The sequence below is a fragment of the Orcinus orca genome, chromosome 1, assembly GCF_937001465.1.
Source record: "Orcinus orca chromosome 1, mOrcOrc1.1, whole genome shotgun sequence".
Lineage (NCBI taxonomy): Eukaryota > Metazoa > Chordata > Mammalia > Artiodactyla > Delphinidae > Orcinus > Orcinus orca.
Genome location: NC_064559.1, coordinates 106,669,178 through 106,684,259, shown reverse-complemented (window position 1 = coordinate 106,684,259; position 15,082 = coordinate 106,669,178). Strand labels below are relative to the sequence as shown.

The window sequence follows — 15,082 nt, the reverse complement described above, 5'->3', positions numbered from 1 at the left end:
TTGAGTCTTCTCCTCTTTTTTCTTGATGAGCCTGGCTAGTGGTTTATCAATTTTGTTTATCTTCTCAGAGAACTAGCTTTTAGTTTTATTGATCTTTGCTATTGTTCCCTTTATTTATTTTTCATTTATTTCTGATCTGATCTTTATAATTTCTTTCCTTCTGCTAACTTTGGGGGGTTTTTTGTTCTTCTTTCTCTAATTACTTTAGGTGTAAGTTTAGGTTCTTTATTTGAGATGTTTCTTGTTTCTTGAGGTAAGATTGTATTGCTATAAACTTCCCTTTTAGAACTGCTTTTGCTACATCCCGTAGGTTTTGGGTCATCATGTTTTCATTGTCATTTGTTTCTAGGTATTTTTTGATTTCCTCTTTGATTTCTTCAGTGATCTCTTGATTATTTAGTAGTGTATTGTTTAGCCTCCATGTGTTTGTATTTTTTACAGTTTTTTTCCTGTAATTGATATCTAGTCTCATAGCATTGTGGTCAGAAAAGATGATTGATGTGATTTCAGTTTTCTTAAATTTACCAAGGCTTGATTTGTGACCCAAGGTATGATCTATCCTGGAGAATATTCCATGAGCACTTGAGAAGAAAGTGTATTCTGTTGTTTTTGGATGGAATGTCCTATAAATATCAATTAAGTCTATCTTGCTTAATGTGTCATTTTTTTAACATCTTTATTGGGGTATAATTGCTTTACAATGGTGTGTTAGTTTCTGCTTTATAACAAAGTGAATCAGTTATACATATGTTCCCTTATCTCTTTAATGTGTCATTTTTGTTTCCTTATTTATTTTTATTTTGGATCATTTCATTTGTTTCATTATTTATTTTCATTTTGGATGATCTGTCCATTGGTGAAAGTGGGGTGTAAAAGTCCCCTACTATTACTGTGTTACTGTTGATTTCCCCTTTTATGGCTGTTAGCATTTGCCTTATGTATTGAGGTACTCCTATGTTGTGTGCATAAATATTTATAAGTGTTATATCTTCTTCTTGGATTGATCCCTTGATCATTATGTATTGTCCTTCTTTGTCTCTTGTAATAATCTTTATTTTAAAGTCTATTTTTTCTGAAATGAGAATTGCTACTCCAGCGCTCTTTTGATTTCCATTTGCATGGAATATCTTTTTCCATCCCTTCACTTTCAGATTGGATGTGTCCCTAGGTCTGAAGTGGGTCTCTTGTAGACAGCATATATACGAGTCTTGTTTTTGTATCCATTCAGCCAGTATGTGTCTTTTGGTTGGAGCATTTAGTCTATTTACATTTAAGGTAATTATTGATATGTATGTTCATATTACCATTTTATTAATTGTTTTGGGTTTGTTTTTGTAGGGCTTTTCCTTCTCTTGTGTTTCCTTCCTAGCGAAGTTCCTTTAGAATTTGTTGTAAAGCTGGTTTGGTGGTGCTGTATTCTCTTAGCTTGTGCTTGTCTGTAAAGGTTTTAATTTCTCCATCAAATCTGAATGAGATCCTTGCTGGGTAGAGTAATCTTGGTTGTAGGTTTTTCTCTTTCATCACTTTAAATATGTCCTGCCACTCCCTTCTGGCTTGCAGAGTTTCTGCTGAAAGATCAGCTGTTAACCTTATGGGGGTTCCCTTGTATGTTATTTGTTGCTTTTCCCCTGCTGCTTTTAATATTTTTTCTTTGTATTTAATTTTTGATAGTTTGATTAATATGTGTCTTGGCATGTTTCTCCTTGGATTTATCCTGCCTGGGACTCTCTGCACTCCCTGGACTTGATTGACTACTTCCTTTCCCATGTTATGGAAATTTTCAGCTATAATCTCTTCTAATATTTTCTCAGACCCTTTCTTTTTCTCTTCTTCTTTGGGACCCTTATAATTTGAATGTTGGTGCATTTAATGTTGTCCCAGAGTCTTTGAGACTGTCCTCAATTTTTTCATTCTTTTTTCTTTATTCTGCTCTGCAGTAGTTATTTCCAGTATTTTATCTTCCAGGTCACTTATCCGTTCTTCTGCCTCAGTTATTCTGCTATTGATTCCTTCTAGAGAACTTTTAATTTCTTTTATTGTGTTGTTCATCATTGTTTGTTTGCTCTTTAGTTCTTCTAGGTCCTTGTTAAACATTTCTTGTATTTTCTCCATTCTGTTTCCAAGATTTTGGATCATCTTTACTATCATTACTCTGAATTCTTTTTCAGGTAGATTGCCTATTTCCTCTACATTTGTTTGGTATGGTAGGTTTTTACATTGCTCCTTCACCTGCTGCATATTTCTCTGTCTTCTCATTTTGTTTAACTTTCTGTGTTTGGGGTCTCCTTTTCTCAGGCTGCATGTTCGTAGTTCCCACTGTTTTTGGTGTCTGCCCCCAGTGGGTAAGGTTGGTTCAGTGGCTTGTGTAGGCTTCCTGATGGAGGGGACTGGTGCCTGTGTTCTGGTGGGTGGGGCTGGATCTTGTCTTTCTGGTGGGCAGGTCCACATCTGGTGGTGTGTTTTGTGTTGTCTGGGAACTTACTATGATTTTAGGCAGCCTCTCTGTTAATGGGTGGGTTTGTGTTCCTGTCTTGCTAGTTGTTTGCCATGGGGTGTCCAGCATTGGAGCCTGCTGGCTGTTAGGTGGAGCTGGGTCTTAGTGTTGAGATGGAGATTTCTAGGAGACCTCTTGCCAATTGATACTACATGGGGCCAGGAGGTCTCTGGTGGGCCAATGTCCTGAACTCAGCTCTACCACCTCAGAGGCTCAGGCCTGACACCAGGCCAGAGCACCAAGACCCTGCCAGCCACACAGCTCAGAAGATAAGGGAGAAGAAAAGAAAGAATAATAAAAAAATTATTAAGGTAAAAAAATTTAAAAAGTAATAATAATTAAAAAAAGAAGAGAGCAACCAAACCAATAAACAAATCCACCAATGATAACAAGCGCTAAACACTATACTAAGATAAACATAAAAACCAGAAACAAGTCAGTTGCAGGCAGTAAACCCCAAGTCTACAGTTGCTCCCAAAGTCCACCTCCTCAATTTTGGGATGATTCGTTGTCTATTCAGGTATTCCACAGATGCAGGGTACATCATGTTGATTGTGGGGATTTAATCTGCTGCTCCTGAGGCTGGTGGGAGAGATTTCCCTTTCTCTTCTTTGTTCACACAGCTGCTGGGGTTCAGCTTTGGTTTTGGCCCCATGTCTGTGTGTAAGTCGCCCTCAGGCATCTGTTCCTGCCCAGACAGGACAGGGTTAAAGCAGTGGCTGATTAGGGGACTCTGCTCACTCATGCCAGGGGGAGGGAGTGGTACGGTAGTCATAATTGGAATGCAGGGTAAGCCTGCAGTGGCAGAGGCCGGCATGATGTTGCAACAGCCTGAGGCACACCATGTATTCTCCCGGGAAAGTTGTCCATGGATCATGGGACCCTGGCAGTGGCAAGCAGAACAGCCTCCTGGGGGGATGTGTGGATAGTGACCTGTGCTTGCACACAGGATTATCAGTGGCTGCAGCAGCAGTGTTAGAGTTTCATGCCTGTCTCTGGTGTCCAAGCTGATAGCCGTGGCTCACGCCCGTCTCTGGAGCTTGTTTAGGCAGTGCTCTGCCTTCTGTGGGCAAATGGGGAAGGAATCCCCTCTCCTTGGACACTCCGAAACAATGGTCTCTTGCCTCTTAGGAAGGTCCAGAGTTTTTCCCGGACTCCCTCCCCGCTAGCTTTGGTGCACTAGCCCCGTTAAGGCTGTGTTCACACAGCCAACCTCAGTCCTCTCCCTGGGGTCTGAACTCTGAAACCCAAGCCTCAGCTCCCAGCCCCCACCTGCCCCGGAGGGTGAGCAGACAGGCCTCTCAGGCTGGTGAGTCCTGGTCGGCACCGATCCTCTGTGTGGGAATCTCTCCACTTTGCCCTCTGCACCCCTGTTGCTGCGCTCTCCTCTGTGGTTCCAAAGCTTTCCCTACTCCCACCCCCACTCTCCACCAGTGAAGTGTCTTCCTAATGTGTGGAAACTTTTCCTCCTTCACAGCTCCCTCCCAGAGATGCAGGTCCCATCCCTATTCTTTTGTGTTTGTTTTTTCTTTTTTTCTTTTGCCCTACCCAGGTATGTGGGGATTTCCTTGCCTTTTGGGAAGTCTGAGGTCTTCTGCCAGCATTCAGTAGGTGTTCTGTAGGAGTTGTTCCACATATAGATGTATTTTTGATGTATTTGTGGGGAGGAAGGTGATCTCCACGTTTTACTCCTCTGCTATCTTGAAGGTCCCCCACCTACAGTATCTTTTTTTTTTAAACATCTCTATTGTACTATAGTTGCTTTAAAATGTTGTGTTAGTTTCTGCTGTATAACAAAGTGAATCAGGTATACGTATACATATATCCCCATATCCCCTCTCTTTTGTGTCTCCCTCCCACCCTCCCTATCCCACCCCTCTAGGTGGTCACAAAGCACAGAGCTGATCTCCCTGTGCTATGCGGCTGCTTCCCACTAGCTATCTATTTTACATTTGGTAGTGTATATATGTCAGTGCCACTCTCTCACTTCGTTCCAGCTTCCCCTTCCCCCTCCCCATGTCCTCAAGTCCATTCTTTATGTCTGCGTCTTTATTCCTGTCCTGCCCCTAGGTTCGTCAGAACCTTTTTTTTTTTCTTTTTAGATTCCATATATATGTGTTAGCATAAGGTATTTGTTTTTCTCTTTCTGACTTACTTCACTCTGTATAACAGACTCTAGGACCATCCACCTCACTACAAATAACTCAATTTCGTTTCTTTTTATGGCTGAGTAATATTCCATTGTATGTATGTGCCACATCTTCATCCATTCATCTGTCAATGGACAAATAGGTTGCTTCCATGTCCTGGCTATCGTAAATAGTGCTGCAATGAACATTGTGGTACATAACTCTTTTTTTCTTTTTAAACTAATTATTTATTTTTGGCTGTGCTGGGTCTTCACTGCTGCGTGTGGGCTCTCTCTAGTTGCGGCTAGCAGGGGCCACTTCTCCCTGCGGTGCGTGGGCCTCTCGTTGAGGTGGCCTCTCCTGCTGTGGAGCACAGGCTCTAGGCACGCAGGCCTCAGCAGCTGCAGCACTTAGGCTCAGTAGCTGTGGCTCACAGGCTCAGAGTGCAGGCTCAGCAGTTGTGGCACACGGGCTTAGTTGTTCCGCAGCGTGTGGGATCCTCCCGGACCAGGGATCGAACCTGCATCCCCTGCATCAGCAGGCAGACTCCCAACCACTGCGCCACAAGTAAAGCCCCATAACTCTTTTTGAATTATGGTTTTCTCAGGGTATATGCTCAGGAGTGGGATTGGTGGATCATATGGTAGCTCTGTTTTTAGTTTTTTAAGGAACCTCCATACTGTTCTCCATAGTGGCTGTACCAATTTACATTACCACCGACAGTGTAGGAGGGTTCCCTTTTCTCCACACCATCTCCAGCATTTATTGTTTGTAGATTTTTTGATGATAGACATTCTGACCAGTGTGAGGGGATACCTCATTGTAGTTTGGACTTGTATTTTTCTAATATTAGCAACGTTGAGCATCTTTTCGTGTGCTCTTTGGCCATCTGTATGTCTTCTTTGGAGAAATATCTATTTAGATCTTTTGCCCATTTTTTGCTCGGGTGGTTTTGTTTTTTGATATTGAATTGTATCAGCTGTTTGTATATTTTGGAGATTAATCCCTTGTTAGTCACAGTGATTGCAAATATTTTTTTCCCATTCTGTGGGGTGTCTTTTCATTTTGTTTATGGTCTCCTTTGCTGTGCAAAAGCTTTTAAGTTTAATTAGGCCCAATATCTTTATTTTGGGTTTTATTTCATTAGTCTAGGAGGTGGATCCAAAAAGATATTGCTGCGATTTATGTCAAAGAGTGTTCTGCCTATGTTGTCCTCTAAGAGTTTTATAGTATCTGGTCTTACATTTAGATCTTCAATCCATTTTGAGTTTATTTTTGTGTATGGTGTTAGGGGATGTTCTAATTTCATTCATTTACATGTAACTGTCCAGTTTTCCTAGCACCACTTATTGAAGAAACTACCTTTTATCCATGTGTAGGCTTGCCTCCTTTGTTGTTAATTGACAATAGGTGCATAGGTTTATATCTGGGATTTCTATCCTGTTCCATTGATCTATAAGTCTGTGTTTGTGCCAGTACCATACTGTTTTGATTACTGTAGCTTTGTATTATAGTCTCAAGTCAGGGAGCCTGATTCCTCCAGCTTTGTTTTTCTTTCTCAAGATTGCTTTGGCTATTTGGGGTGTTTTGTGTTTCCATACAAATTTTAAGACTTTTTGTTCTAGATCTGCAAAAAATTCCATTGGTAATTTGATAGGGATTGCACTGAATCTGTAGATTGCCTTGGGCAGTGTAGTCATTTTGACAATATTGACTCCTCCAATCCAAGAACATGGTGTATCTTTTGATCTGTTTGTGTCATCTTTGATTTCTTTCATCAGCATCATAGATTTCAGAGTACAGGTCTTTTGCCTCCTTAGGTAGGTTTATACCTAGGTATTTTATTCTTCTTGATGTGATGGTAAATGGGATTGTTGCCTTAATTTCTCTTTCTGATCTTTTGTTGTTAGTGTATAGAAACACAAGAGATTTCTGTGTATTAATTTTGTATCCTGCAACTTTACCAAATACATTGAGGAGTTTTCTGGTAGCATCTTTAGGATTTTTCTATGTGTAGAATCATGTCATCTGCAAAAAGTGACAGTTTTACTTTTTCTTTTCCAATTTGGCTTCCTTTTATTTCTTTTTTCTCTCTGATTGCCATGGCTAGGACTTCCAAAACTGTGTTGACTAAAAGTGGCAAGAGTGGACATCCTTGTCTTGCTCCTGATTTTAGAGGAAATGGTTTCAGCTTCACACCATTGAGTATAATGTTAGCTGTGGGTTTGTCATGTATGGCCTTTGTTATGTTGAGGTAAGTTCCCTCTGTGCCCACTTTCTGGAGAGTTTTTATCATAAATGGGTGTTGGATTTTGTCAAAAGCCTTTTCTGCCTCTATTGAGATGATCATATGGTTTTTATTCTTCAATTTGTTAATGTAGTTTATCACACCAATTGATTCACGGATATTGAAAAATCCTTGCAGCCCTTGGTTAAATCCCACTTGATTGTGGTGTATGATCCTTTTAATGTTTTGTTGGATTCGGTTTGCTAGTATTTTTTTTTTTGAGGATTTTTGTGTCTATGTTCATCAGTGATATTGGCCTGTAATTTTTTTTGTGTGTGTGGTATCTTTGTCTGGTTTTGGTATCAGGATGGTGGTGGCCTCATAGAATGAGTTTGGGAGTGTTCCTTCCTCTGCAATATTTTGCAATAGTTTCAGAAGGATAGGTGTTAACTCTTCTCTAAAGATTTGATAGAATTTGCCTCTGAAGCCATCTGGTCCTGGACTTTTGTTTGTTGGAAGTGTTTTAATCAGTTTCAATTTCAGTAATTGTGATTGGTCTATTCATATTTTCTATTTCTTTCTGGTTCAGTTTTGGGAGATTGTACCTTTCTAAGAATTTGTCCATTTCTTCTAGGTTGTCCATTTTATTGGCATATAGTTGCTTGTAGTAGTCTCTTATGATCCTTTATATATCTGTGGTGTCCATTGTAACTTCTTCTTTTTCATTTCTAATTTTATTGATTTGAGCCTTCTCCCTTTTCTTCTTGGTGAGTCTGGCTAAAGGTTTATCAATATTGTTTATCTTTTCAAACAACCAGCTTTTGGTTTAATTGATCTTTTCTATTGTTTTCTTTGTCTCTATTTCATTTATTTCTGCTCTGATCTTTATGATTTTTTTCCTTCTGCTATCTTTGGGTTTTGTTTGATCTTCTTTCTCTCGTTGCTTTAGGTGTAAGGTTAGGTCGTTTATTTGATATTTTTGTTTCCTGAGGTAAGATTGTACCGCTGTAAACCTCCCTCTTAGAACTGCTTTTGCTGCATCCCATAGGTTTTCGATCATCATGTTTTCGTTTTGTTCCTAGGTATTTTTTTTTTAACTTCCTCTTTGATTTCTCCAATGATCCATTGGTTGTTTAGAAGCATATTGTTTTGCCTCCACATGTTTGTGTTTTTTTAGTTTATTTTTCTCTTGTAGTTGATTTCTAATATCATAGTGTTGTGATTGGAAAAGATGCTTAATATGATTTCAATTTTCTTAAATTTATCAAGGCATGCTTTCTGGCTCAGTGTATGGTCAATCCTGGAGAATGTTGCATGTGCAATTGAGAAGAATGTGTATTCTGCTGCTTTTAGATGGAATGCTCTATAAATATCAATTCCATTTGGTCTAATGTGTCATTGAAGGCCTATGTTTCCTTATTGATTTTCTGTCTGGATGATCTGTCCATTGATGTAAGTGGGGTGTTAAAGTCCCCCACTATTGTGTTACTGTTGATTTTTTCTTTTATGGCTGTTAGCATTTGCCTTATATATTGAGGTGCTCCTATGTAGGGTGCATATATATGTACAATTGTTATATCTTCTTGGATTGATCTTTTGGTCATTATTCAGTGTCCTTCTTTTAGTCTTTGTTTTAAAGTCTATTTTGTCTGATACGAATATTGCTACTCCAGCTTTCTTTTGATTCCATTTGCATGGAATATCTTTTTCCATTCCCTCATTTTTAGTCAGTATATGTCCCTAGATCTGAAGTGGGCCTCTTGTAGACAGCATATATATGGGTCTTGTTTTTGTATCCATTCAGCCAGTCTATGTCTTTTAGTTGGAGTATTTAATCCATTTACATTTAAGGTAATTACTGATATGTATGTTCTTATTGCGGTTTTGTTAATTGTTTTGGATTTGTTTTTGCAGGTCTTTTTTCATCCCTTCCTCTTTTGTTCTCATCTCTTGTGATTTGATGATTATCTTTAGTGTTGTGTTTGGATTGATTTTTGTGTGTGTGTGCATGTATCAATTGTAGATTTTTGGTTTGTGGTTACCATGAGATTTTGAGATAGCAGTCTATATATATATATACACAAGATTTTTTAAAGTTTTAAGTTGCTAGTCTCTTACTTTCAAATGCATTTCCAATACCCTGCATCTGTACTCTCCTCTTCTCACAATTGCTGGTTTTGATATCACATTAGAGTATGGATAATTTCCTACCTTTACAGTATGTTTGCCTTACCAGTGAGCTTTCCCATTCATAATTTTCTTGTTTCTCATTGTGGCCTTTTCTTTTTGTCCTAGAGAAATTCCTTTAGCATTTGTTGTAAAGCTGGTTTGGTGGTGCTAAATTCTCTTAGCTTTTGCTTGTCTGTAAAGCTTTTGATTTCTCCATCAAATCTGAATGAGAGCCTTGCTGGGTAGAGTATTCTTGGTTGTATGTTTTCTCCTTTCATCATTTTAAATATATTGTGCCACTCCATTCTGGCCTGCAGAGTTTCTGCTCAAAAGTCAGCTGATAACCTTATGGTGATTCTGTTGTATGTTATTTGTTGCTCTTCCCTTGTTGCTTTTAATATTTTTTCTTTGTCTTTAATTTTTGTCAGTTTGATTAATATGTGTCTCGGCATGTTCCTCCTTGGGTTTATCCTCTATGGGACTCTCTGCTCTTCCTGGATTTGACTGACTGTTTTCTTTCCCATGTTAGGGAATTTTCAGCTATTATCTCTTCAAGTATTTTCTCAGGCCCTTTCTCTCTCTCTCTTTTCCTTCTGGGACCCCTATAATGTGAATGTTGGTGCATTTAATGTTGTCCCAGAGGTCTCTTAAAGTGTCCTCATTTCTTTTCATTCATTTTTCTTTATCCTGTTCCAAAGCAGTGATTTCCACGATTCTGTTCTTCTGCTTCATTTATTCTGCTATTGATTCCTTCTAGTGTATTTTTCATTTCAGTTATTGTATTGTTCAACTCTGTTTGTTTGTTCTTTAGTTCTTCTAGGTCTTTGTTAAATATTTCTATCTTCTCAATCTGTGCCTGCATTCTTTTCCTGTGATTTTGAATCCTCTTTACTTCATTACTCTGAATTCTTTTTCAGGTAGATTGCCTGTCTCCACTTCACTTAGTTGTTCCTCTGGGGCTTTATCTTGTTCCTTCGTGTGGAACATATTTCTCTGCTTTCTCATTTTGTCTAACTTTCTGTGTTTGTCGTCTCCTTTCCACAGGCTGCAGGATTGTAGTTCTTCTTGCTTCTGATGTCTGCCCCCTTGTGGATGAGGTTGGTCCAGGGGCTTGTGCAGGCTTCCTGGTGGGAGTGACTGGTGCCTGCCCACTTGTGAGTGGAGTTGGGTCTTGTCTGTCTGGTGGGCAGGGCCAAGTCATGTGGTATGTTTAGAGGCAGCAGTGGACTCTGGACGACTTTATGCAGCCTGTCTGCTGATGGGTGGTGCTGTGTTCCCACCCTGTTGGTTGTTTGGCCTGAGGCATCCCAGCACTGGAGCCTGCAGGCTGTTGGGCGGGGCCAGGTCTCAGTGCCAAAATGGCGACCTCTAGGAGAGCTCATGCTGTTGAATATTCCCTGGGGCCTCCACCACCAGTGTTCTTGTCCCCACTGTGAGCCACAGCTGACTCCTGCCTCCTCAGGAGACCCTCCAAGACCTGCAGGTAGGTCTGGCCCAGGCTTCTATGCAGTCATTGCTTTGCCCTGGGTCCCAGTGCTCATGAAACCATTTTGCACTCTCTAAGACTGGATTCTCTGTTTCTCACAGTCCTGTGGAGATCCTACACTCAAGCCCCACTGGCCTTCAAAACCAAATGCTCTGGTAGCTCATCCTCCCTTTTACAGTACCCCAGGCTGGGGAGCCTGACATGGGGCTCAGAACTCTCACTCCTGTGGGAGGACCTCTGCAATATAATTATTTTCCAGTCTGTAGAAGTGGGTATGAGATTTGATTATATCATGAAAGCACCCCTCCTACCATCTTGTTGTGGCTTCTTCTTTGTCTTTGGATGCAGAATATCTTTTTGGTAGGTTCCAGTGTTTTTTGTTGATGGTTGTTCAGCAGTTAGTTGTGATTTTGGTGTTTTCATGAGAGGAGGTGAGCTCAGGTCCTTCTACTCTGCCATCTTGTCGTGCACTCCTCTTCATTTATCCCATTTAGTGAGAATATTCATATAGCTCATTGCAGAAATATTAATGTGTTTGGTTAAGGCCTGTGGCCCTGATGCAACTGGGTGCATGTATTATATGGTATATGCATCCTATAGCCTTGCTAAAAACCAAAACAAGTTCTATCTTTTTAACTACATTTGGCTTCAACATTTTTAGATGAGCAATTGTGGTCTTGTAGAATATTTCTTAGATCTCTTCTTCCCCCAGTACATAGAAACAGGCTATGAGTGGTGAGTGGAGGTAAAAAAAAACTAGAAGAAATTGAGACGCCCAGTTAGTTATGATCCCTGGTCTGTGGTACCCCACTCCCATTCTTACATGCTGCCCAAAGCCCTGATGCCTTCCTCCTCCTCTCCCTTTGATTCCCGAATGTGGAGGTCATCACATCTCCTTCTCCCTCAGCCCCTCCCCTTCTCTAGTTCAGTATTGATCTTCTGCCCTGGAAGACCCTGCTGTCTAGCCTGCAGGACTGACGTTAATAAGGTGAAATAATAGGCTTGACTTATCTGCCAATCAAATGCCCTCTAGATGGAGGAGGGTCATTTGAGCCTCCAAGGAAACTCCATGCTGGAGTGTATGCCATCTCAGTGTGCACCAGGCCCTGCATAGGAAAAGTGACATATCCATCACAGGTGTGTTCCTGGGACCCTGAAATTACAGTGGGGTCCTTGGCAGAAAGGAATGTCAGAGGAGTGTTCTGACAAATGCTTGGAAATACTTGGTTCGGTGCCACCAGACCCTCCGTCCTCTCTCTACTTTCAGCTTACACCTGGGACGCCTGTCACCAAGTCCCTTTGAGCAGTGACTTGAGCCACCTGGTGGCAGAGATCCGAGCTTTGAGAGGGCAGCTGGAGCACAGCATTCAGGGGAACAACTGTCTGCGACTACAGCTCGAGCAGCAGTTGGATGGTGGTGCCAGCAAAACCAGCCTCAGCCCCTCCTCTGTTAACCAGAAATTCCCCACCAACACTGACCCTGGAAACAAGCAGCTGCTCTTCCAAGGTAGGAAGGAAAAGGGAATCAGGAAGCCCTCAGCCAGTGGGGAGGTCCCCAAGATGTCTACGGTGGAAGGGACAATCTCGCCTCTTCCACGCTCCTTAAGGTCAGGGTGAAATCGAAGGTGCTTCAATACAGTGCCTTGAGAGCGTGGGATTTAGGGTCAGATCTGGCTCCAGATTCTGAGTTTGACACTTACGTGTTGTTTGCCTTGTGTTTAAACTCCTCAGGTACTTAAGCCTTAGTTTCCTCATCTTTAACATGAGGATAATAATAATATACACTGTGCATAGTTATATGGAGCATTAAGTGAAATAATTTACCAGTGCCTGATGCAATAAGTGCTCAGCAGTTAACAGCTGTATGTATTAATGCCTATTCTTTATATTTGCAGAGGGCTTTAAAATCTACCACGTTTCCAAACAAATTTTCAAATAATTTCATCAGAGCTAGGGTAGATTTTACTATCTCTGTATTTTACATGAGAAAACGTAGGCACTGGGACAATTAACTGACATGCTAAGGTTTACAGGAGTTAAGAGGCCAATCGAAGATTCGAAGCAGAAGTTTTGATCTGCTCTCTGTGTTCCTCCCACCTCACTATGCTCTGTCTCGGTGTTGCTTCTCTTTCCTCTCATGCTTTCCCCTCTCAGAGCCTCCCCACAGCACCAGCCAGGACTCATCTGAACTGGCTCAGTCACTCCTCCTCATCATCATACAGCACAGAGGCCTGAGGTGGAAAGCAGGTTCTAAGCCACATTTGCCTGAGCAGGGTCATTTCTGTCTCTTCGTGATATTTTCCAATACCTCCCCTGGAGGATTGCTGCCTGGTCTCCAATAGGGCATCTCAAACTCACCAAGGCTTATGTCTCCTACTCTTCTTATACTACTACATGCTTTCTAGTATGTCTCTTTCTTATACTACTACATATTTTCCAGCACTGACTCATCAGAATGGTGATTAGAGTGCTGAGTTTAATCGCCCATAAATCCATTCGTTCTTTGATCAAATATTTTTAACATATATACTACATATATTTATACGTATTTCTATTTAGTTAGAAAGCATTGTATTAGACACACTGCATACAATATTATATTCAAATCAGGGGTTAGAAAAATATATCTAATAATTTTTCAAACTAGAAGTTGCTTTCTCATGGAACAGCGTTCAATTACAGGAACATCTTGCTCCAAATTAAGTGGTTTGTTTTCCACTGGTTTTGACTGTGGTACATGGGTGATGATTATGTAAGAGGAGAGTCATGTTGCCTTAGATCTCCAGTAGTGAAGATAGGCTGTGCATGTGTTTCAGGAGCAGTATATTCCAGGGTTCCTAAAGTTGTGGTTATCTTTACTCCCTAGACTCAGTTGCCTCCCCTCCAGTTCGGGATGTGGGCATGAATTCTCCAATTCTGGTCTTCCCCAGCTCTTCTCCCGCTGCTCATGGCTCAGAGACCACAACCTTCAATAGGACAAATGGTAAATAGGGCAACTACAGGACTCAGGGTCTAATGATGGAAAATGACTAAAGCAAGTAACCTTTGGTTCTCTATATGCACATTATCTGAATTTAGAGATTTTTCTCTGCATGTCCCATGGCCTTTAGCCCTACTCATTCCACCTCCTGTGGCTGCCTTTTTTGTCATTATTCTTCCTCCTGTGTGTGGTTTTCCTATTGCTCTGGTATTTCTTCATTGCACTATAATCTCTTCCTTCTTGAACGTGCTCTCTGTATCCAGCTTAATTTCCTTGTCTGTGTCTTCTCAACCCCCAAATTTAAAATTTTTTTAAATTTGTCCTGAATATTTCATTTGTCAATAAGGATAAAATTTGCCTCCTGGCAATTTTATCATTATGAGATGATGTAAGAAAGATTATAAAAATATAGAACCCAGAATATCTATGGACTTCACACTTGTACTTTCCAAGACTGTCATTCTTGTTTCTGGCCTCTTTCACTATTTGATGTCCATTTTGGATTGAACTGAGGATGATTATGTATAACAGTGGATTCTGTGTTATTGTGGTTTTATTCTTCAGAGCTGGGTTTGGATGCTTCTCCAGTAATGAAGAACCCTCCCAAGCTGGAGGGTGATGCTACTGATGGCTCCTTTGCCAATAAGCATGGCCGCCATGTCATTGGCCACATTGATGACTACAGTGCCCTAAGACAGCAGATTGGGGAGGGCAGACTGCTGGTCAAGAAGATAGCGTCGCTCATGAGATCAACCTGCAACTTCCCTGGCCTTGAAGCTCCAGGCACAGAGGTAATCACGTTTTAGCTTTTAGGTGCACCTTTTCCTTAGGCCCTTTCTTCTTCTGATTTTAGCTTCTTCTCCCTCTATTTTTTTTTTTTCCTGCTCATCTCCCATCAGCTGAGGATACATCTTCCACTGATATCCAGCTAGGCCTTTTATCTTCATCTGCTAATTTCACTACAAGCTCTGCTCTGTTCCAGATGTAGCTGACTTGCTATTTCCCCTCAGAACCACAGAAAAGCATGTGCAGCATTGCCGTCCTCATCAGTAGAGCACATTAAGCATCAACATACACACAATGCTGTACTGAGTACCCTTTGGTAGCTTAGTATCTGCTAAAGTCATGCTGGCATATGACCATCTGTGGGCAGAATAAAATCACTTAATCAATTGGCTGGAAAATGAGAATCTGCGTCCATATGGGCCAAATATGTGGAAGGGGTGAGGAGGGTGGCAGCCATGGAATTTCTCTGCTCACACTGAGCAAGGCGGGAGAGCAAGCAGCAAGGCTTCTCAGAGCCCTTCCCCAGGGAGAGATCCAGGTACTAGCTGCTGTGCTGTCTGAGACACTGGAGATGCACAGGCATGCAGGGACAGCCCTGCCCTCAGGGGCCCCCACGATAGAGAGGGATGCCCACACCTGAGTAAATAAATATAACCAGGGGCTCCAGGCACAAGGTTACAAGGGCTCTGGGTGTGAGGGCATGAACCCAGAATCAGCTGTTATCCCAGGCAAGGAAAGTAACAGGTTCATGGGGGCGTGCCAACAGGGGATATGTAAGTTCTCGGGGGAGAACATGCCAGGTAAAGGGAGT

The 15,082-nt window shown here is 41.3% G+C and overlaps 1 protein-coding gene across 47 annotated transcripts in view; it reads left to right on the top strand.

Annotated features, from left to right (window-relative positions):
* The window catches only part of PDE4DIP (phosphodiesterase 4D interacting protein), a 288,606-nt gene that overhangs the window by 205,719 nt on the left and 67,805 nt on the right, over nt 1-15,082 (top strand). For 36 of the 47 annotated variants that reach the window (XR_007473525.1, XM_049702093.1, XM_049702136.1 and 33 more), the window contains 3 exons: nt 11,773-12,012; nt 13,372-13,488; nt 14,050-14,276. Coding sequence is in view for 46 of the 47 variants with exons in the window: in XM_049702093.1 (XP_049558050.1) it covers nt 11,773-12,012; nt 13,372-13,488; nt 14,050-14,276 (584 nt within the window). In the remaining variant the exon portion in view is untranslated. The remainder of the gene's footprint in view (nt 1-11,772; nt 12,013-13,371; nt 13,489-14,049; nt 14,277-15,082) is intronic. The other 11 variants (XM_049702195.1, XM_049702185.1, XM_049702189.1 and 8 more) reach the window with 3 other exon arrangements.